Genomic DNA, 24700 nt, shown 5'->3' with positions numbered 1-24700 from the left:
AATCTGAGGTGAGGCACAGCTCTTCGCTGCCTCACCTCACGTGCCTCTGTTTGAACAGGACATGCGCTAATTCAGCGATTTTGATTATAAAAATGCTTGAAATGATTGGAATCATACCGAAATTACATTTATAGCACAGATCAGTAGAGAAATATGAATGTTTATTTTATTTTAGAATTATTTGTTTTTTACTCGTCATGATGACAGGTGACCGCACGTCCCTGCATTAAATACATTGTTGGTGTTCTATATGTGGAGTAGCCTAACCCTTTCCACAAAATGGCATGTTGATTGGATTTGTCAGAATATGACTTACAGTATTTATTTTATCCTCTGAAAGGACAAAAATGTAAGACCTTTGTAAACTAAATTTCAATTGTAATTTTTTTTTTTTTACAGATTTGGCCTTATTTGAGAATATTAAATTCATTGTTTTTTTAATTCCTTGAAGACCCCGCGGGTACAAGGCTATCGAATAAAAAGTTCAATACATAAATAATAAAACACACCTTTACTCTGGTCAATAGACTCAGTGTTTTTTCTACTGCAGCCTCACTTGGTCTGGTATGACCAGTAGCATAGGCTGGCTAACGTCAGCTAATGTTAGCTTTACATAGATTTAGCCGTGTAGCTAGCATTACTTTTACTACTACTACTACTACTACTACTCTTCTCTACTTCTGCTACTATTAGACTCCATTTTGGTACCATTATCGTGTAATATGGCTATAAAGCCAACTATGAAGCTCACTGACATGTGATAAAATGCTAACTCATTTACATCCCTGTTGTCTATACAACGTCTTGTGCAGGAAGTATTTATCTTGTATCAAATGTGAGGACTGTTGGATATTGCATCTACTTTCAACATACTTCCAGGAACACACTCTAAATAAAGATGGTAGCACCACTTCTGGAAAGAGCAGGATCACTCTTTCCTCCCACCATGTTTTCAGAGTCACAGCAGCATTACACAGTCAAATTCAAATCAAAGTTTATTCACCGTCGTATGACATTACTGGCTGAAGTCATACTGTGTATTGAAGCGACAGCTCCCACCTCTTTTCACAAAGGTTGAGAAAAACAAACACTTGCTTCTTAGCCCTTGCTGCCTCTACTAATAATTTGGGACAGATAGAAAACTCATTTCACAACTTCCTCACAGTAGTGATGCTTATTACGTGGCTTTGTTAAATACTCCATTCCGATTGGTCGAAATGTAGGGCCTTTAACGGTCTGTTATTTCTGTATAGCAGACCAATGGTGTGAATAACAGACCGTTGTAATGGACGCAGTTCTGATCCAAGTACACAGCGAGAGGACTATTTATTTTTAGTGGAAGCAATACAATTATTTTTAAAAGCAATAAAATATTTTTTAAATCCATATGTTTGAGTTAAATTATTGATTTCTTTAATAAGCAGCCGTGTAATAAGCTCGCTTTACACAATCCCTTACATAAAAAAAACATCTAGCTGGTGTGTCTTTAACAAATATAATATAGCGTTTGAACATACAGTCTTCCTCTGTCTGACAAAAATATATCAAATCATTTTCCCTCCATTGTTAAAAAATATTTACAAAAAAAGGTCCAATTTACCAAAGGGAAGAGACTGAATGTCTAAAGTGATGAGGGAGCAGACAGCAGCGAGGACATGATGTAAACATCTTGAGTGTGTGTGGTGGGAGAACAAAATGAAAATGGCTCACCATAGCTCGATGTAGTGGCAATAAAATACTTATGAACAATATTCCATTCTGACCCAAAGTTCAGACTTCAAATACAGGAGAGCCACTCCTAAGACAATCTGAAACATGCCTGAGACAGTGAATCACAGTCATCATGTGGTGATGCTGAGGTTTGAGAAGCGTCTGTCATACAACCTTTGTAATTAAACTATTTGCATTTACCATTGCTATGTGTTTGTCTTTTGAACAAGATCTCCTCACGACATAACTTGAGAATGTGATGCTATGAAGCAGCAAAAATCTCAAGTACTGGATGTCACAGCTGCCAAACACTTCAATAAAAATGATAAATAGTCATACAAAATGAAATATAACAGTGACTAAATGTTAACTAATGGATTACTTGTCGTAACCAAGTTTCAAGTCTCTGAATGATGATTTGTAATCAGAAGTAAAATCTACCTAACGAGGAAGAAATCATTCTAAAAGTACGGTTCTTCAACTTGCATTTGGCTGTCGTGAAGTCAGTCCTCATTAAGACTTTAACCAATCAATAAAGAATAAAACAGTGTCAACAATCCCTTTTTTCTACAGCTACCAGTTTTTTTTATGCAAGTGTGAAAGTTCATTCTTTACCTTAAAAACAATAGTCTAACAAAATAATATTAGACAGTAACACCCCCTGAGAACCTCCAGAGGTTTAACTTCTCCCCTTGATGCAGTGATGTAGAGCTGCACTGAACCGCTGATGAAAACTATCAACACAGTCTCACTGCAGTTTGCGAAATAGTCACGAAATGCAATCTATTGGTTTCGGGACTCGAATTGTGTCATTCAGAACAACTTTTTCTTTTCGGGACGACATTTCGTTAAAAACTAAAGTTAGGTTTAAGCAACAAAACCACTTAGTTAGGTTTTGGAAAAACATCATGGTTGAAAAAAACGACAGAGTTAGGTTTAGACAACAAAATCACAACCATAAAACCACAACGCCGTGTCCAACACCTGTCTCACGGTTAAAAACCTTTCAGTGAAAAAACCTGGTAAGATTATTTTCACAAACTGCTTTGATATGGATTAACAATTCAAATGTAACTCTAGCTTTTTGGCCCGAATCCTGTTTTCCCATCAGGTCAACGATCAATCTCGATTACCAACAGCTTTACGTATTTATATTTTGTTTGCTAACCAAATGAAGCTCTCCAGTATAGTCATGTTAGGCAGGGCACGGTCTACTCCAAAACCCAACCCATGGGCAGCTAAACACAAACTTCAACATTCACATTCATGTGCAGATGAGTTATATCCATAAACTAAGAACTTTGTCTATTTTCTGGTACGAAACACAACAGACTAAAAGCTGTTCAAGAGTGAAAAGAAATATGAAAGGAATGATGAAGGCAGATTACAAGTGGATGAGAAAGGACTGATTTCAGATGATTTTCTAATTTTTAACGGATCTGCTTAACGTGATTGATGACGGGAAAACAGGTTTAAGATTGAAAATGGCGTTTTAACGTAAAACACACTCTTATGGAACTGAAACCTTGAAAATAGAACCAGCTCGACTCCCATCAGGTGTCCAACTCAGGGTTCTATGTAAGATACCCAGACGGGTGTAAACCACACGTGTCCCTTTGTCCATGATGTGATTTTTTGCACGGAAAGCCAAGAAAAGACAGGCACGTAGTCCAAACTGTGGCTCTCATTCATACAGTACACACACACACACACACACACACACACACACACACAGTCCAGAAGCAATGCTGAATGAAGCTGGATGCTTGAGTCCCTTTCTGTTCAGATGTGGGTCAGAGTTTGTTGGGAGTCTGTGCCTCAGTACTCTACAGTCACTGCTTTGGTCTTGAGATATTCCAGGAGAGCATCCTCTCCTGTGGACCACACCAAAAACAAAACAAGCATCACTGGATTGAGTTGTGAACACTTTAACCAAACAGAGATTTTCTTTGACTGAGTTTTAAGAAGCCCCAAAGAGGTTGAAGTATCCTGCATTCCACAAAGCCAGAAATAGTGAGGAGAATGTATCGTACTCGAAACATGTTTTCTTCATAAGCCTTTTCATCCTGCGTCTCCTTAGGGGGAGCCACTGGTCTACGCTGTGATTAAACCCATTCCTCTCTTTGATCAAGTTAACACCAAATTGCTGATGTGCGTGTTGAAAAATATGGAAGGCCATTCGGCCTTATGCTGAAAAAAATAAAAATCATGTATGGGGCCGAGACGCGTCGCTAGAAACGGGTTGCCCACAAAACCATTGGTTTCCTACAAAACAACAATGCCTGGCGCGTGCTACTTTCTTGTGCTGGTTTTTAGACACTCACAAAAGTAAAAAAATCTACTTTTCAGCGCCAGGTGCAGAGTCGTACCGCTCGTCAATGTCACAATTGATTAAGGCAGCCAATCAAATCAAGCAAGAGGCGGGCTTTACTACTTTACCACTGACTTCCTGTTTAAATGCAGGTAGATGTGTGTGGAACGGACATTGATATTAGTGTTAGTTAATCACGATAAACTATATAATTTCCCCCTCCTCCTCATTCAACAACAGAGCAACAGCAAGAGCTCAATGTTTCTACTGAATCTTTTTTTTTTTTTTCTTGGCTCATCAGCTGTTTTGTCTGACTGGCTTTGCCATCGGGTATTTTTGAAGCAGCCACACCTGTTGCTATGCGTGTTGGTGTGATCGGCCCCCAAGTCATTATAATGAGAACGTTTCTCCAAATATTGACTTAGTATCTGAAAAAAATCCCTTAGTATCTCAAACCAATGACTTTGTATCTCAAAATAATTACCTGTTAATTTAAATTGCTGTCATTATGTAGCGATACTAAGTAATTATTTTGAGATGCCAAGTAATTATTTGATGCCAAGTCATTATTTTCAGATACTAAGTCATTATATAGAGATACCAAGTCACTATCTTGAGAAAGTTTCTTATTATGGTGCGATACTAAGTCCTTATGTAGCGATACCAAGTCATTATTCTGAGATACTAAGTCATTATATTGAGTTACAAAGTCATTATTTTGAGAAATTAAGTCTGACTAAAATTACTTACAGGCCCTTTTTTCCTCATCAAATTGTCAGAAATGGGCTACCATATTATAATTACATAACAAATTCCTCCATAGGTTGAGTTGTAATTACAACTAGTGATCTGGCCTTCATGTGTAAAATTACACCCCCCCCCCCTTTATTCCAGTCACTATATCAATGACACAAATGTTCAACTAAAGTAAAAAATAAATAAAAATTGTGTCTCTACTCACCGAGGTCTTTGCCAAAGCCAGACTGTTTGAAGCCCCCAAAAGGTGAAGCCACATCGGTCTTATTGTAGGTGTTGATGAATACCGTTCCGGCGTCAAGTCGCTCGCTCACGTACATGGCCTTGTTGATGTCGCGTGTGAACACGCCTGAGGCCAGGCCGTACTCTGTGTCATTGGCTCTCTGCAGCACGCCGTCCACGTCGCTGTGGTTCGCAGGAGGAACATAGAATACCGGTTAGCATCTCGAATAGCACTGCAGCCAGATACCTTTTTGATGACTCACCCATCTTTGAATTTGGACACCACCATGACAGGGCCGAAGGACTCCTCTTTGGCGATGAACATGTGGTCCTCCACATTAGTGAACACCGTGGGCTCCATGAAAAAACCTGAAGGGAAATGACCATATCAATGATTAGCTAACGCTAACAATGATGCTAAAGCTTCTACAGAGAAGACCAGACAAAGCTGCTGAAATGAGAAACAGCTGACTTGAAAAGAGCTTTTATCAAAAGCTATAAAGGATACATTTTCTAACTTCCCTCTTTAGACTGAGCAACATAACTGGTAATGTTTTAGCGCAAATGCACCAATATCTCCCTGAAGTTGTATAAAAAAGTAAATAGCTAGCTTGCTAGGTAGCTTAGCTCGCTCGCCAAGAGATAATGGTCATCTAAATATTAGCATGTAGCTATTAAAACTGTTAAAAATCCAAACTATCCTTCATCCTAAATTTTGAAAGCAGACACGCCACAGTTAATACAGATCAACACACACCCCTGTGCCCTGTGTGTAAAGGTGACCTGAGCGGACTGACAATGAGTCCCATTAGCTACAGACATTGTGCTGTTGCACTCAGCGAGTCTCTCTGTGTTCTACCTGGCCTGTCCACCTGCTTCCCTCCGTACACCAGCGTCGCTCCCTCCTTCAGCCCGACCTCGCAGTACTCCAGCAGCTTGTCCAGGTGGGCTTTGTGGTTCTGTGGGCCGTGGTCCGTGGAGCGATCCAGTGGGTCTCCAATCTTCATCTTCTTGAGCTCTTCCACCTTAGAGGTTGGAAAGGAGGCAGAGATTAATGATGCAGTTCCTTCCACTCAAAATTACACTATCAAATTGCATTATGGGAAGTGCAGGAGTCAGTCCCCTAACTATAGTAAAGTCTCCTTTTAGTGTGCTATATAGAGACCTGCAGGGATGACGTATTTTTATAGGCCTACGGGGAAGTTGGCATCGCACTGGTTCCCTCAACAAAAAGCCTTAGAATATGTCAGTAAATATCCCACTCAAGAATTTTGAAGTTTTTTTCTATGTCGTAGAACAAAACTTTAAAATCACTTAAGCTTGTGTAAACGAAATGCATTATTTCAGGCATCTAACCAAAAATCCATTAAATATAAACCCACAGACTTTAAGACGAGGGAACCGGAAGTGCAAAAAATGTGGACTCATTTCTGTGTTTTAGGACTCGTTCCTGCACCACTCTTATTCTTCTAGAGAAAGGCTTTGTCAGCGTTTTGGCTCACGCACCACTCGGCTGATGAACTCATCGTGAACGGACTCCTCCACAAACAGACGTCCGGCAGCGATGCAGTTCTCCCCCTTGTTGAAATATACGGAGCTCATGCCCTGTGGAGCAGCAAGCAGACACACGATCACAGACACACGATCACAGACACACACACACACACACACACACACACACACACACACACACACACACACACACACACGATGAGAAGATGATGCACTTTATTCTCTTGTGCATTAACTAGAGCTTTCTTTAAGTATTAAAATGCATTAAATGAAGGTATAATTATTATTTATTTATAATAATCACACTAAAATATATTCTTATTAAAGAATGTTTGATCATGACCAAGCTTTCAGTCATCACTATGGGCAGACATTGCATATGGCTTTAACTTATGAATATTTTCATTATTGATTAATGGGTTATTTTGTTGTTATTTTATTCCTTCGATGAATAAATTACTGTCTAAAAAGAAATTGTGAAAAATGTTCATCAGAATCTCCCTGAACCCAAGGTCAAATGTGTTGTTTTGTTCGAAAAACACTCCTGCACCTAAACTTATTCAATTGAAATCATAGAAAACAGCAAGTCCCCACATTTGAGAACCTGGAACCACGAAATGTTAATAAATAATACCAGGTTTGGAGGTGAACCTTCTATCAATCAAAAAAATGTATTCATTGGTGTAAAAACCAGCCTGACCACAGCCCCTCCCTCGCTCTCTCTCACCATGCGAACAGCCTTGTCCATGTCGCAGTCACCGAAGATGATGAGAGGCGACTTCCCCCCCAGCTCCAGAGAAACCTTCTTCAGGTTGCTGAGCGCACAGCTGCAACAGGAAGTCACAAGATAAAAGAAGAAGCATGAAGTTTCACCAGACAGTTAAGTCAACCGAGCAATGACTTCGCCAGCTGATACCTCTTCATGATCTGTTTGCCGATGGGTGTGGAGCCAGTGAAGCCCAGCTTGCGGACGTCCGGGTGGTCGGACAGACGTTGTCCCACCATACCACCTGGAGGACGGAACAGGTTACGTGTCACAGTGGAATATTCCTTTTGTCAACGGATACCACAAAAACTAAAGTGCTCGGTTATTTCCTAAAACAGCTGGTCCCTGTAGTTTTCATCAAACGTTACTCAAACAGGAGGAAACCGTGCATTTGTTGGGGACTATTTTCAGTGGCGGATTAATCGAAATTTGGTGCTCTAGTGCAGTGGTTCTCAACTGGTCTGGCTGCGGGACCCACCATCACCCCTTAATGACAAGCCGCGACCCAAATGTTCAACTTCTCAAATGTTCAACTTCTCAAATGTATTTAATGAAAAGATGGTTTGAACCTGAGCTGAAACTGTCCTCTGCAGTCGTAGTAGTAGGGAGCTCTCTTGTGCAGAGAAATTGTTCCCGTCAGTCCTCGTCCCACATGTTTCACGTAAACAAGTAAAACTGATTTGTTTGTTATGTCTGTAGATTCGTCCATTTGTAATGCAAAATGACCACTTGCCTTAATTCGAGCTGTGGTCTGTTGTTGGATGTCATCCGACATGTCTTCAGTCACCTACTTATAGTGTCATTTGACAGAGGTATAGTTTTCAGTTTATCCGCTGCGGATTGATCCAACAAATTCCGCTTCAGTTTTGACGGCTTCATGCTTTCTTGTGCCAGAACCTCGCTGCACAAAACACTCTGAGGATTTTGTCCTCTTTTGTCCTCAATGTAAGAAAATCCATATCTCATGTAGTCGGTGTCCTACTTGCGTTTCACTCAATTAGCATATGAAAACAAACTTTGTGGGTGTTCTTCTATACTGTGAAATGGTGGGTGTGTATTAGCATTACAAGGCATTAACGCCAAATACTGTTAAGGACTGTGACTAACTCCGCTGCATAAAAAATCCCCTTCAAAATAAAAGCACAAGATTTTATTTAATTTTTTTCTTCAGGCAAAGGTCCGCGACCCACTGAAAATGGGTCCGTGACCCACCAGTTGAGAATCACTGCTCTAGTGAGGCAGCAGCGTGGTGTATGTGGGATTGAGTCAAAATAAACTACAGTGTATTGGTGATGTAGGTACATGTCATCCCATTCAACAGTGTGGCTTTTATCTTTTTGAGTCTCTTGAAACAATTACAACAGACTGAGAAGGGAATATCACACCTGTTACCAGGGGTTCTCCTTTGCATTGAAGTGTGTAGGATTTGGCAGCATCTAGCGGTGAGGTTGCAGATTGCAACCAACTGATATTTCTTCTGTGTGCAGAGCGTTCCGGAGAACTACGGCAGGCCTACGCGAAACATGAAAGTGTTTGGTTTGTCTGTTTTGGGCTACTGTAGAAACACGGCAGTGCAAGGGCGCATTCTAAGCTAAGGGCTAATTCTAAGCTCATTCTAAGCTAATGAAAATACAATAATTTATTTGTTTCAGGTGATCATACATCAAGTAAGTATCAGATTATATTCCATTTCTGCCAACCCTCCTGAACCCTACACACTGTTCCTTTAACAAGCGACCGATGTCGGGTACCACTGAATATTATCACCTCATGACCTCAAGGACAAAAATCACAAATGGTAAGAACACAAAACAGACTACGTGGATCCTGTATGTGTGTTCATTACCTGAGCCTGGCAAAATGTTTATGACTCCTTTCGGAATGCCAGCTTTCACCGACAGCTCGGCAAACTTCAGCGCCGTCAACGGAGTGACCTGTAAATATTGGGGGATAATGCATGAGACACTCACCTGGTCCATTCAGCTTTTATCAGCACATTTATCTCGAACCTGGTGAATATTCACTTATTTTAGCACTAATATGCGAGTTAAAGTGTGTGTGCGTGGTGATCTCACCTGCGCGGGTTTGAGAACGAGCGTGTTCCCTGCTGCGAGGCAGGCGGCGCTCTTCCACGCCAGCATCATGAGAGGATAGTTCCACGGGATGATGATGGCACACACACTGAAGTAAAGATAAGACACACAGTAAGCAACACACAATCAGCGACAATGTTGTAGGAAGCACTCGGTAAGACCCAGAGCTTTTACCCCAGAGGCTCTCTCTTGGTGAAGGTCAGATTGCGATTGGGCCTGGCCTGGTTGATGGGGATCGTCTTGCCCTGCAACAGAGAAACCTCTGGTGTCACAATCTGTTAAAACTGCAGCGTGTGTGTGTGTTCGAACGTTAAACCCACGTGGATCTTGTCGCACCAGCCGGCAAAGTATCGGAAGGTCTGGATGGACATGCCCACATGGGTCTTGAGCGCCAGCGTGTACACAGCTCCTGAGTCAACGGACTCAATGGTGGCCAGCTCCTCCTGGTGTTCCTCCATCAGGTCTGCCAGTCTGGGGGGGGGGGGCAGAGAGAGAAGGACTAATTCTCAGAGAATGTTTAGAAGTCCATTACTGAACAAGTTCATGCCGCCTCTATTTGCTCTTGACACAGGCTCACAAAGTTTAAAGTGGTACATCAGCTTCACTTTTTTTTATCCTGATTTGGATCTTAATTGGAACAGATGTAAATTACAAATAAGCTCCTTTATTCAAACTTTCTGGACATTTACAGAGATATTTCTGGAATACAGGCTACCTCTCCTAGCTTTTGATTCTCAAGTAGTTAGATGCCCAACTCTGCTGTAGTGGGAAAAAAAGAACCACCACCATCACATATTCAGTGGATTGGAGAATTTATGCAGTCTCTCCACCTAGAAAAGATAAAGTTTACTCTTGGAGGCTCAACTGAAAGGTTCTATAATTTATGGCAGCCATTTTTATTTGATGTAAACATGCAGACTTAAGTGGCATTCCTTCCCAGACCATAAAAGGTCTAGATTTGATCATCATGGATTGAAACAATCTCTTTCTGTCTGTCGTCTGACATAACGCTGTAGATGCAATGTTTTTGTGCACAATCTTGTGTTATATTGAAAATCTATGAATAAAGTTGTGATAAAAGGTTATATAGCCATTCAAATCCAGTATGTTCCAATTACTTTTACTCACTCATGTGACATTGGACAACATACTGAAGCATTCCGATGACCATAACATCTTATATAGCCTGTGATATGACCTTACTGCTTTAAGCAACATTTGGCTGTATGTTAATGAGGTCTCCATGTACGTAGCCAAAAACTAGTGGACTCCATAATGAAACCAAAAAAATAGGAAATTCTCCTTTTTGGTTCTTGATTTTTACACAAAGCAGAACACGAGCATGTCATTTACAGAGCAGCGCTTTTTGCAGTCCCACTGCAGTCCACTAGGTGGAGGTACTCACTTGTAAAGCAGACTCCCTCTGTCTCTAGGGTTCATCCTGCCCCAGGGTCCGCTATAATAAGCTTCTTTGGCAGCTGCCACCGCCCGGTCCACATCCCCCACCGAGGCATAGGACACCTTGCAGATCACCTTGCAGATCACAAGGATGCAATGGTTACACACGGTCTAATGATTAATGCAAGAACTAAACCTTCCGTGTGTGTGTGTGTGTGTGTGTGTGTGTGTATTCATATGACAGTGACTCACTGATCCGTCAGTAGGGTTGATGGTGTCGTAGACCTTGCCATTTTCTGCATCCTCAAACTTTCCGTTGATGAAACACTGGTTTGGCATCTTCACTGTCATGTTGTTTATTTCTTTTGTTGCCTGGATAAAACAGTAGCAGTGCAACAATCACAACCCACAATCACCTACCTATTTGGAAATCAAACGGAAAGGATGTCACCCCACTTTGGTTAAAAATCAGCACGCTCAGTTTGGGCTCACTGAGACATAAAATTGGGGGACTCACATAGTCGATGACCAGCTCCTCCTCCTGGTCCTCCCCTCTCAGCTTGCGGACAAACATCTGGATGAAGTCCCGGAAGGTGGTAGCCATGTACACGTCCTCGCTCTGCAGCTGGACGCCGGCGCACTTCTGCTTCACCTCCTCCACCAGCCTGTACACAACAGACAGCAGCGCTCCATCAGGGCTAACTGTACTGTTCAGTACCTACACAGTAGTTTCTTTAGGATCGTAAAAGGGTTTATAAGAATTCATAGGTTTACGTACATCTTTTATTTCTTATGACTTTGTATTATTATTTGCGTATAAATTCAGGTGTCAGGTGTGTTCAGTCGCTGTCGGTTCACAGCTAATCTCACACGACCCATCATCCTGATATTTTATGTGCACATTTATGATCGTATGCTCAAGGACCTCTTGTGGTTGCAGAGGCTCACAATTAAAAAAAAATGTATTTGTTGTTTTATGGCATCTTTGAATGCTGACTGCTCACTCCAAGAGTTCAACAACTGCTTAGGTAGCAACAAGCTTTTTTCTGCAATCTGCTAGGCTAAAAACAAGCCTTACCTGGTCGGTTGAAGGCCGCTTTCTGGCCTTTGTTGTGTCTCAAAAACTGAAATGTTTGAACTGGGGCCATTGCATATCCGATATGTTATGATCCACTGAAGATAGGCATGATACGAAAAGAATAAATCCCTGTTTTCATTATCACCGCCGCCATGTAATTTCGGCCACAAAAGGTGCTTGCTATCCCACAATATATGTACCTTGTGTTTGGAGATTTTTTATTTTTTTCAACCCCTTTTTACAGGTGAATTTTTTTTTAAAGGAATTTAGAAAGATTATCCTGGCAAAACCGTTTTTTTTTCTCAAAAAAATAAATCACCAGCATTGTTCTTTCGCACTGCCCTCTCAGGGCTTCCATAGTTTGGGGATTTACTTGACTAAAAGATGCAACTTGAAGCACTACTTCCAACTCTGGTCCAAAGTAACAGGTCAATCATTTCTGACCCATGGCTGCCTCCTCCCTCACCTGACCACATCCATGGAGGCGGCTCCGCACTTGAAGAAGTCTGTGGTGTCCTCAATGGCTGGGATATTGCTGAGGATGCCTTTCCAGATGTTCTGTGATAAATGAAAGCATTCTCAGTCAGCCACACTCTCTTGGGTCAGCTTAAACAAAAAAAAGAAATATTCAAGAGAAGCAGAAGCTCGCGCGTGGGCCACGATCAGCTGAACACAGTCCGCCACCAGTAACTTGCCCTGATCTCCTCCGCCATCTTCTTTTCATCATCGGTCAGCTCCACGCTGGAGCTTTCTCCAGAGGAGAAGTACTTCGAGGCAGGGATCATCTTCCCGTCTTCGAACTGCAGGTTCTTCACCAGGAGCTGGGGGCCAAACACAGAATGGATCACATACACAACACACGCTGTATTTGACTCATCTCCAGTTGTGTTTGAATCACCTAGCAGTCTTTCACTGTATCTGGAGTGCATCTGAACCAACAGCCAACAGAGGCATGAGGACTGACCCCCAACGCTACCTCTGTTTGTTTTGTAGTACGACAGAGACACTCACGGCTTTCCCGTCGCTTCCGTACAGCACAAGGCCATTCTTGGTGACCAGGCCGGGCTGGGACGCCCCCTCAATCTCCAGGGGCTGACCGGCAGGTACAGACCCCCCCAGCATAGACGAGCCGTACAGGGTCACAGACTAAGGAAGAACAAACAGAGGAGGAATTCAATCAGATATTTTATTAACTCGCAATGGTCACATTTGAATATGGTGCTACCAGTTCAGCAAGCTAAGACTAGATACACCTAATTTAATACATTTTTTGTAACATCCTCTTCATTGTATGTGGGACTGTCCTCTGCTGAGGTTCTTTAAGTGTTTTCTCTAGCTGACCTTTTAAAGGAATAGTTCGACAGACTGGGAAATTTGCTTTCTCGCTAACAGTTTAGAGATCGATTCCACACTAAATACGAACCAAGCACCAGTTAGCTTAGCATAGCACAACGGCTGGAAACAAGGGCGAGACAGCTAGCCTGGCTCCATCATAAAAGTAACGACATCCGCCTACCAGCACCTCTAAAGCTCACTTTAGTATAAAAAAAGTTAACTTTCAAATGTCAGTGCTATGAAAAGTAAGATACATTTTATTATTATTATTATTATAATATTAAGAGTTAAAAAAGAAAAATGCCTGGTTTAATGACACCATTCTCTGAAACCACAACATATGTGAGCCCACATTTCAACTCCTCCAGGACTTGACAAAAATGTTTAAGCTACTGAACATCTGCCTCATGCCAAAAATACCAGGATCTATATCACCCCTGCAAACACACAGAGTGTGTGTGTGTGTGTGTGTGTGTTTTCTTTGCTTGTTTGTGTTCCAGGAAAACGCACCTGACCATCAACGAAGGTCCAGGCACCGGGGACTTTGTCATGGCCGCGGATCCAGTTGTGGATGGCCTCGGCCGGTTGGGCCAGGTTGACCTGCGGGGACAGAGAGAGACATGCTGAGGGGTCGGATTCATTTCCAGACCGGGTCCCCCCCATTTCTGAGAATGAGAGGGAAGCCCAGCAGCTGGTCGCCGCTCGCTGAGCGACACGCGGTAAAACGATGCTGGTAAAGAAAACCTTCTGCACTAAGAATAGCACATCTAGATTACCTGCCAGCAAACGTGGCTCCAAGTGGCAAATCAGAGAGCAGCTAAGATTCATACAGATACTATAAATGGGACCAAAATGACTTAACTGGGAAAAATTCATTTTTGGGCTTTCAGATTCAACACCCGCAAATATTAGAACAAAATATTTTTTTGGAATACAGAGCCTTTATTATGGAAATAATCCCCTTTTCCATCAGGCTTCAGGAAACTAGATCTGAAGAAATTTGTCAGAAGTGGAAAATGAACTCGCCCTTCATTTAAATATTCATTCAATGTTCATTTAAATGTTTATTTCTTTACATTTTTTTCTGTATCTCAAATGAAAAACACCCTTTTATTATGTCTTTGTGTTCTATAATTATTGTAAAAGATGAAAAAAAAATGGATCATTCTGTAAAAGTATCTATCCAAAGATAAATGTGTGAACTGCTGCTGTAATGTGATCCTAAATAAAGGGAAAAGTAGAATAAAATAAAACCCTTCTTATATAAAGAGCGACTTGCGGTTACCACTCCCACCCCCCCTTACAGCCTTGACAGATCCTTGCTACAGAGTCTCTCTTATCTTTCCCCCTGACCGTCTAAACCAGATGCACTTCAGCTGTGTTTATGCACCAGTCACCAGTAACACCAGTCAGCTCAACACGAGAGCCTCTACGTTTTCTATCAATCGTTGCTAATAAATAAAAAAGAGAGAGAGAGAGAGATAAAAAGGTTTGACGAGAGATTTGTTAGCGTCTTAGCTCATTAAATCCTGGTGGAACCACATCTGAAACAGAACCAGCTTTTGAAAGCCCATCCCCACATTCAGAAGCGTCTTTTTTACTGGACAACATTGAAAGCAGCGACAGCGAATCAAGTCGCGAATAAAAGAAATTCACAGATGTTTTGGTGTACGTTATTTATTTCCTGTAGGGCGGTTCACTTTTGCCTGGCAAAGGCCAGACTGGTGTTCCAGACTGAACGAATGAAAATGGCCTATTTAAAGAACTCAAATCAAAATCACGTATCCAACTGTGGGGCAGCTGTCTGAAGTAAGATCACTCACCTTGGAGTTGGACTTCTTCTGAATGCCCTCGTAGCTTGCTCCTTCCTCTGTCTGGGGAATCCGAGGGGCCTTCCCGTCAGCTATGAGCTGCACCGACTGCACCTGCACCAGGAAACTTGTTTTAATATGTTGTTGAGGGATTACTCAAGTTGAAAATAAGGGTTCTATATAAATGTATGCTGATAATAGACTCTTGATTTCAATCCTCATGTTTTCAAAGGGAGTATTTCATCTGAAAGATATTGAATTCCAGGTAATTACCATGGCCTTGATGCCCTCTGGGAAGAGGAAGCGGTTGTAGAGGGTGTCCACGGTGTCGTTGGGCTCCACAGCACACTCCCTCTGCAGCAGGATGGGTCCGGTGTCCAGGCCATCGTCAGCCCAGAACACTGAGAATCCAGCTTTCTTATCACCGTGGATCAGGGTCCTGGTGACACACAGAACAATAACCCAACCTTGGAGCTGTGCCATAACAGTCTGAGATATAGGATGTAAAGTGGACCATAAACTTGACCAAATGGAACAGAATAAGATAAAGAAAAGATAAAAGCTATGAGAAACCGAGGCAGTCAGACTGTTGATAGGACTGTGAAACAATCAAGCCGTCTGTCGTCGGTTCTCACGGGGCAATTGAACATATTCACACATTTTCTTAAGGCTCATGGCAAGTGAGTTTAGAATATATTCGTTTTTCCAGAGCCTGTAAATGGTGTTAGCCCTGTTACAGACAAGTGACCTGTCCAGGGTGCACCCGGCTCTCACCCAATGCATGTTGGGATAAGCTCCAGGCCCGTCACATCCGTGAAATTAATAAAGTTTAGAAACTGGATGAATGGAGCCTTGAATTAAACATATCTACAACACAATTAAGTTTTCACTATTTTAAATATGAAATGCAGACTCATTTCCGCTAGGAGATTATGTATTCGGTCATGTGCGTGCATCTCTTTGTCTGTCTGTCTGTCTGTCTGTCTGTCCAAGGCTAATCGCATACTACTGAACCATCAGCCTTATGTTTTTTGTGCTCATTTATGACTCTTTTGGTTGCAGTGATTCACACTTTTTGAAAGACATATTTTATTGACTGTTTTATACTGTCACTGGCTGCTGACTCCTCACTACTCATGTGATCAATAACAGCTTCAGTTTGGACAGCTATTAAACTATCGCTTAGCAAAACTGACTCACTGAACCAAGCGCTGACTACAATGGAGAGCATCTTCTTATGGTGGAAGCAGGGGAGCAAGTAAGCTGTTAGCAACCACCGGGCAGTTAACAGAGTCCTGCTGTGCGTTTGGCTAACCGAGCTAACAGCTAACGAAACTAAACACACAGCAGGACTAACAGTTTCAGTTCAGAGGAAGCGTTAAAAAGTCAATATGAAGCGTTACACAGTGAACTGCAGTTTAGCTGCAAACGTGTAACTGAAAGATGCGTACTGATATGCTTGCGGTGAACAATTGTGGTTTGCATTAATTAATCAAACATTACAGCAGTGGTCGTTGCAGACACGTGGCAGAGATTTGCACTATTCTAAGTGCACTTTTGAAAAAACTGAGACTACTCTGTAGTCAAACTGTCTAATGTTCAATGAGAGGCTAACAGTCTTAAATGAACATTTTACACCTAAAGGAATAGTTTGGTGTACGCTCATTCACTTTCTTGCCAAGAGTTATGATTAGATCAACATTACTCTCATGTCTGTCCGTTAAATGAAGAACCAATTAAAGATATTGGATGATTAGCCTAGCTTAGTATAAATACTTGAAGCAGGGCCTTTCTCTGTCCAAAACAAAAAAAACATACCCACCTAGCTCATTATCTAACAAGATTGTCTAATTCGTACAAAAATTTAAATATCGTCTCACTCTGGTAAAGAAAAAAGTACATTTCCCAAACAATTCCTTCTGACTTAAATTACTTTTTTTTTTAGCAGCTTGTAGTAATATCACCACTGTCAAACAGTGGTATATGGGGCATACATGGAAAAGTAGTGTTTAAACGATTGAAAGATAGTGGAACCCATTTATTTACCCAGAGTGATACGGGAACAGAGTGATAGTAAGGGCGGAAAACAAACTGACTTGGAAGAGGGAGCGATAACAAAACCAGCTTGCTCAGAGTTTAGGGTCAAACAGAACTGGTTTCAACAGCTACACAGTCAGATAGCACACACCCTCCTCTACCTTTAATCTGTCCTGGAACACAGAGGGGACGTAGGGCCTGTGAACTATGCATTTTTAGCCTTTTAGAATGGCAGAGGAAGCTAGCTTGTGTGGTGATGGTTACAGCCTAAAATGTAGTTAGTGGAGAAGTAGAGAAGAGTCCTACAGCCAACATATTTACTCAGTGATACAAGTTACAATTACCCAACACAATATCTATCCAAAGTTAGCTCAAATTAGCCAACAAAGCTAATAAATGAAACATTTCATTTGTATGAGAATAAAATGTGTTATTTGGCCTTTAATTGTTTTCCTTTTGTAATTTCATTCACATTTCAATCCGTTTTTGTTTTTGTGTTCTTTTATCTCCCGTTGTGACATTGCACATATTACAACACATGAACCAGCACTAACCTGTATGAACCTGCACGGAATGTGACATATCAATAAGGCTTGTTTGATTGATGAACTGTACATGCAAGCACAGTTTGGCAGTGGTAAGAATGTTTTGGTAACAGTTCTGTTATGTTGTACATGGTGGCTGCTTTATATTGTATATGGCAAATATAAAAAAAAACAATACATTGTAATTTATTGGCTTCCTATTACATGTCCTTGTTTATTGTCAATGTTTTACCTGCTTAAGCATGGCACAAACAGTGATGTTCTATTTAAAGCAATCAGTAGTGGTTACAGGTGTCTGTGTTGTGGGAGAGACACAAACATTCAGAGTTAAGTTATCATTCAGGATGTAACTACCAGCCTAGGGAGGCTGAGAAAGATCTGCCCAACCTGTGAGCACAGCTGATCCTTTTCATTTGTCCCTGGTTGGAACACTATTGGATGGACTAGTTTGAGTTTTATTATTGCAGACTCTAAACCCTGCTATTATTTTACCAAATTAAACACATCTGGGGCATTCAGTCAGACTTTAATCACTTTCTGACCTCACCCCTTTTGATTTGAATGAATTTGTTTGTAAATCCTAATTTACGCTTTTTTAATTGTTTGAATATGTTATAGGGTGGACACTTCTTTGAATCACCTGAAGTTTTCATGTTGTGGAAAAACCTGATAGATTTTTTAAGGATACTCCAGGTAGTGTGTTTAGGCTGCGGCGGTGAGAACATTATGGGATGCCCAAAAATAAAAAGGCCCTGTGGCAAAAAGCTGAAACCAAATCTACTTTTGTCCAAAAAAAAAAAGAAACTTCACACTGTGGTTTGCGAACGTAACAGGCGATCATTGTGCCACTCAAATCAAAGTGGCCAATGAAATGAGTGTCACTCAAATTGGCATCGCCAATTAACCACACCGCCGCACAACTGCGGCGGTGCTAATCACCGCAACATGTGACTTGGTCTGAATTCAGCCAAAGGCAGGAGTTTGTATTTTGGCTAAAAACTATTTGTCGTTAAATAAATGTGATGGATAAAACCATTGATTTCATAATAGGAACACGCCTGGAGCTGCAGTAAAGTCCAGTTATTCTCTCCTGCTACTTGTATTGAATTTAAGGTCAACAGATATAAAGCAGTAGTGTGTTCACGTGAACGGAGCGTGTTAACAGCATTTAACGGTGGAAGTCATGGCTAGCGGAGGAACTACAGAAGCCCCCGGCTTCATTTAAGTTGCAAGTTTGGGAGCATTTTGACTTCCATGTAACTTATAATGAAGGGATGAGGGTGGTGGACAAAACCGTTACGGTATGTAGGCGTTGTTCAACCAGAAAGACATACGACAACGGCAGTACATTCGACATATCCACACATGAAGAGCCACCATCCCAGTCTGTCAGCGAGGGGGGCCAAGCCTCAACAACAAGGTATCACCGCGGCATTTGTTTTCATGTAAGACTATAGCCCAAATTTCTTTGCTTAAATGTACTCAAAGTTCTTCAATTAATAAATGGAAAGCAAAGTCATATTTGTCTCCTCCCCTTTTCTTTGCTGATCCGAAAAATTATCCAATCCGTGACTCAAGAACCGTGGTACGATCCGAACCGTGAGGTTTGTGATCCGTTGCACCCCTAGGATTTACAGTGTCTTGTAAGCAGATGTGGGCTGTCCACAGTGATACGCATGACACAATAATAAAATGGTCATTCATTCATTCTGTTAATGTGCTGCCACTACCACACAAAATGAACAAAGTACGTCTCCTTGATTGACTTCTACAGGTGTCTCTCTCACAGGCTGTCCTCTGCAGTCGTCAGTTAATACATAAAGTCTGTGGATTCCCTCCCTCCCCTCCTCCTCACCAGTTGATGGCCGAAGCTCCTCTGTGCAGGGGCAGGATGGAGGGGTGGTAGATGATAGAGCCGTGCTTGGGGTCATCGATGACGTTCATGGGGATGAACTGGGAGCAGAAGGGCATGACGTTGAGCTCAGCGCCCACCGCCTTGTAGGCTTCCACAACCTCCGGGATGGGCTTCCCCTTGAGCCTCCACCGTGGGAACTTGAATACTGGTGTCCCGTCCTTCTCCGCCACCGCCGCTAAAAGAGAAGAGGTGAGTATACTGATACCGTTTAGAAAGCAGAAATTAAGTGGATTGGGGAAGTTGGGGTTCATGGTTGGACTCTTAAAGGGACCCTTTTTTGCCATGTTTGTTTCTAGGTGACTAATGGGGACAACAATTTTTCTATAATTGGTCCAGTATCGAGTGAAAGCCAGGTGGAAACCTCCGGTTCTGACAAGTGAAGCCGATGCGGACCATCAGGGGCGACTCCCCCGGTTGCAAAAAGAATGTCTGATTGTATAGAAGTCTGTGGAAATGTTTTTATATTTATTACCTCAGTAAACATTGTAAACATGAGTTTATGGTCTCAATCTCTAGTTTCAAGTCTTCTTCAATACAGCATGATGTTCATTTAGTAAATTATGGTCCATTTAGAGTCAAACAGACCATAAAGCAGGGTATGCTTTAGGGCGGGGCTACTGTGATCGACAGGTCGCTACCGTATTTTTAAAGGAAACCTGACATTGGGTTATTAAAGAATGGTGACCATAATATCCACTACATTGCATCATTTGTAATGGAGACACTACTTCTAATTAACCTAAAATGTCTTTGGCATTGCTGTGCTGCAACATTTGTACATATTTTAAATAATAAGCTAATGTGAAACAAAATATCAGCCCAGCTGACTTACTGGTCTAGCTCTAGCCCATACTTCAGGTCATTTCAATCGTTATATAACTGCTCGAACTTTCAATGCATTTCTAGTTAAGGACCTTTTCTGGAACTCTGAAATGTGAGATATGAATGGAGACTATTAATAGACAGTTTATGTGCTACAGAATAAACTTCCCTGAGCGTACTCTGGATACTAACTGCCTACATTGCAAAAATCTTAAATAAACGCTAAATGTGCATTTTGAATATAGAGTATTGACCTCCCTCCACTTGTTGAGGAGGCAGGAATCAGAACCGGAAATAGTAGAATACTGGAGAATAAAGGAGGACAGGCAGGGTTAGGTCAAGAGGCAGCTGATAGCTGACGGGGATGCTGCTTCCTGGAAAGATTGCATCATACGGTAATAATGATCGTAGACGTTTCCCCTCAGCGCTGCGTCTCGAGGGGCCACACGGGGCCTCTCTCCACACACACACACACACACACACACACACACACACACACACACACACACACACACACACACACACACACACACACACACACACACACAATGGAGCCACTATCCCGCAGCTAACGCGGGATAAAGGCACGCCTTTGTCCAGGAGCATCCACCTCAGCCACAGCACAGGGCCTGTGATGACCCATAGGGGACCCGGACCACCAGGGGCCGTCACATCCAAGATTCTCGGGCTTATGATTTTTGCACCAACCCATTACAGAACTTTTACTCTGTTGGATTATTTTTGTTATTTCTCATTGTCTAATAATAAGTGTTATTTTATATTACCACACCTTACGAACATCAACTTAATAAGGGGGTAATAGTCAACGTTATCTCCCCTAAGAGGCCTAAATAAAAATCAATGAACGCTGACTGCTTTAGCTAAAGAAGCCAACGTTGTCAAACGCTACTTTATCAAAACAAAATACTCAGAGCTTTGGTTAAAATCATTGAATGAATCATTCTGTCATGTCTCGTCTTGCTCCTTAGGTTATGTTGACTTTTTCTGAACTCTGCCATATTTTCTTTACTACACCTAACCCTGCTCTCTGGGTCGTGCTTTCGGGTCCTGTTTCTCCATGTGGGTCTACCAGTCGTGAGGTTATCGTTGACCACGTGTTCATGACGTCAGAGCAAGTCAGGATCAAGTCAGACACAAATCAATCACCGGTGATTGATTCTGATCAGGCCTGACTCATCTCGAACGAGCCTAGTGTCTGTGCAGCGGGGGAAGTAAAGACGCGATGGACTTAGAGAGGACCAGAGATGGCCAGAGTCCAGACTGCAGTTTGTTCCACACTGTTGGCTGTGAGACGCCAACATTTATTCCCTTTCTACTCATAAAACCTGGTATTTTTATGTTGTTTCCTGCAGTTGCTTTGGGTTTTCAAATTCCCTAGAAAGCACCACATTTTCCCTGATTTATTTAGTGCGACTAGAGGTGGAATGACACCAACCGAGGTAACTCACCAAGGGGGTCGGCCTTGCCGTCCTTGTCGGGGACCGTGAACACGCCCACCACCTTGTGACCCTGCTTCCTCAGGTTGCTGTACACCTCCTGGCCGAACAGGCTCTGGCCTATTATTGCGAGCTTAAGCTTATTCTGGTAGGAATTCTGAAAGGAGAGCAAACACAGACGCATTAGTTTGGGCTTTAGCTAGTGTAAATCTGCTTGCAATAGACAATATTTTGAAAGAATAAATTCTGTACGCTGTTAGAAGATATACTGACTTTTAGTCCCATATAGAGAGACACGGTCCCCCCCGACCTAACGGTGTGCCCATGGGGTAAAAACTGTTTATGATCTTGTTTGAATCGTGCCATCAACTACACATCTGATGTTTGTCAATGTAAAAGCTGGGAAAGTGAGAGTACATCCCTTGTACTTTTCTACGACAAACTGCAACTTTCTTGAAGTGCAAAATTCTCTTTTACATTGACAAACATAATGTGTTTGTCAATGTCCCCCCCCCCCCCCACACACACACTCATTCTTCGGTTACAGTCGGCTCTGAGAAAGGCTATTGGCCGACAGAGAGCCCAGCCCAGATCCAGAGGGGGGAGATTGAAGCGCACCCCTCCCACCTGCAGCACATGTGTTCTTGAAGGGACGTTTCGGGTTTCCCCCGCTCATCTGAACGGTCCTGTCAGGTGTCGAGCCGCTCGAGGCGCCGCCTCGGACTGTTACATTACATGTCAGCACGTGCTTCGTTATGCATTCATTCGTGATGCATTCAAAGTCACGTATTCCAAGCAAGGTAGCAAACGACACGCTGCTGGGGAATGACTGTGTCCCGATAACAACGAATGAATGGGCTGATTGTCAACGTCCCGCTCTCCCGGGCAGCCCTGCGGGCTCGTCACTAAGCCGCTGACTGACGGTGTACAGTGTGGTGTACAGTGTGGAGCTCACATGCTGATGCAACTCCTCCACATCGTGTACAGTAGCTACCGGGAGAGAGGGGCGGAGATAGAGGCGGGCGAGCCGGCGGTAACGTGGCAAATTGGCACTGATACGACACCGTTAAATTAATTTGCATCATTTGTTGAAAAATAGGGTCGCAGGGTGACCCGTGAAGACCTCGACATGAACTGTGACTCACTGATCAGTAATCAGGTTCGAGCCCGGTTCAGCCCTCATGTCACCGCCGACCTGGCATGCCTTCACTATTAACAGTATTTTAGTTTTTTTTATCTATCAAAAGCTCTATTCATTATCTACTGCGGCAAAATAAACGTTACTCACGGATGAGGTGGAGAATTTCCTTAAGACTTGACTCGCCGTCCACAACATAATGGCGGTGTTTTGAATATATATATATTTAAAAAATATAAAAAATGAATCCAAAAATGCTGCAGGATTTGTCCGACCTGCTGCTGAGGTATGTGCGCTGCTAGACACACACACGCGCACCCACCCACACACACACACACCTGCCTCAATGCGTGTGACTATGTGACTATGAGTTAGAGTGGCAATGGTTCAGCTCGAGACAGCCAGCTTACACTCGACAGCGGCAGCAGACACCGACTACGTGCTGCTTGGTACCGTACGTGCGCGGTCACGCGGCGCTTGCTTGCTTGCTTACTACCGCTACGACCGCGCGGTCACGCGTGAGACTTCAGAAGCATTGTCAAGGCCGTGCTGACTGGAGCGGTGGTTGATATATGGTACTGGCAAAACGCAAACAAATTGACTTTATTGGTTATGTATTCATATTGTTGGCTAGATTATTTTACTTGAATAAGCCAAATTAACTTAATATGTGGTGTAATCCTTTTTCATTAACCTTGCCAATTAAAAAGACGTATTTAACTTGAAAAAAATATAAAAGTCAATTATATTATTAATAAAAAACGTCATAAGCAAGACAGAAGCATCTTAAGCAAGGCTTACATACAATATTACCAGTATTCATGTTTCGGGCAAACCTAGAACGCATTTAGTTAGCCATTAGCAATTGTTTGCTAATAGCTAAACCAAGTTGCTCACATGCTAATGACTATAAGTGTAAGATAAAAACTTGTCCAAGGGATTTAAGATCGTTTTTATTTTGTTGAAATGTTTATCATTAAATATCTTTATTGTATTCTGAACTGATTCATTACTTAATGTATACATTATTAAAAGTGTGTTCTTCCCTGCTGGCTGTTGCCTAATAAATGGGGGAAATCAACCTGCAACCTTTATGTAGCTGTTTGATGGCCAGTGCAAAAAAACCCAACTAAAGCCTTGTGGGTAAGATGTTACGTATAAACCAATTATCATACTCAATGCACAAAGTTAAGGGGTGAAAAATAAAAAGGGGCACCAGCTGCACGCGGTGGTGCAACAGTGCACAAAAGGTTTTCTATGGAACTGCATCGTGTTTTCTCCCATATGAGGGCACCCATTAATGCACTGCATCCTGTTTTCTCCAATGTAAGAGACAAAGTATGCTGGCACAGTAGCATCATTCTTTATTTTGCATTTCTAAAGATCAATGATTGATTTGATCTCAGATACTACACTGAAAAAGGTTTACAAGGTGTTCTTTTGCACCACCGACAGTCTCCACCTAAACATTAGGTAATTTTATTCCAGTTTCAGCAGCATGCCTTGCCAGCATTCACCTGCTGCACACCTGCCAACACTCCCACACAGAACAAGCTCTGATCAAACAAACATCTGGCATCATCCACACTCAACTGCCCTGCACAGGTTCCTGCAGAGCAAAGGTTCAAACAGTCAAGGCAAAACCCGTGAGGACGGGCAGTGACCCCCACTCACCGACATGTCAGCTGGAAAGAGGTTTCCTTCAGGTTAGACGGTTCCCTGTACACCTGGTAACTGCTTGGCAAACACTGTTGCATTTATTCCACCGATTGGATGTCCCTTTATCCCATAAAA

The 24700-nt window shown here is 42.3% G+C and overlaps 1 protein-coding gene across 1 annotated transcript; it reads right to left on the bottom strand.

Moving 5' to 3' along the window:
- Nucleotides 1-977: 977 nt before the first annotated feature.
- Nucleotides 978-23306, bottom strand: aldh1l2 (aldehyde dehydrogenase 1 family, member L2). Its single transcript, XM_068717063.1, has 23 exons — nucleotides 23057-23306; nucleotides 21781-21925; nucleotides 19430-19664; nucleotides 15266-15431; nucleotides 15005-15106; nucleotides 13692-13781; nucleotides 12858-12992; nucleotides 12542-12667; nucleotides 12313-12404; nucleotides 11286-11433; nucleotides 11021-11140; nucleotides 10776-10903; nucleotides 9691-9841; nucleotides 9545-9615; nucleotides 9353-9458; nucleotides 9124-9211; nucleotides 7428-7521; nucleotides 7239-7338; nucleotides 6506-6604; nucleotides 5859-6024; nucleotides 5263-5368; nucleotides 4983-5182; nucleotides 978-3584 (listed from the first exon to the last, which is right to left on the bottom strand). The coding sequence occupies exons 1-23, from the start codon at nucleotides 23102-23104 to the stop codon at nucleotides 3529-3531; spliced, it is 2772 nt and encodes a 923-aa protein (XP_068573164.1). The 5' UTR covers nucleotides 23105-23306; the 3' UTR covers nucleotides 978-3528.
- Between the last annotated feature and the right edge of the window lie 1394 nt (nucleotides 23307-24700).

The sequence above is a fragment of the Cebidichthys violaceus genome, unplaced genomic scaffold (genome assembly GCF_023349555.1).
Source record: "Cebidichthys violaceus isolate CVI_PGR_0920_01 unplaced genomic scaffold, fCebVio1.0.p SCAF_21, whole genome shotgun sequence".
Taxonomy (NCBI): domain Eukaryota; kingdom Metazoa; phylum Chordata; class Actinopteri; order Perciformes; family Stichaeidae; genus Cebidichthys; species Cebidichthys violaceus.
Note: the sequence above shows the minus strand (reverse complement) of the source record. Positions and strands in the feature narration are given on the sequence as shown.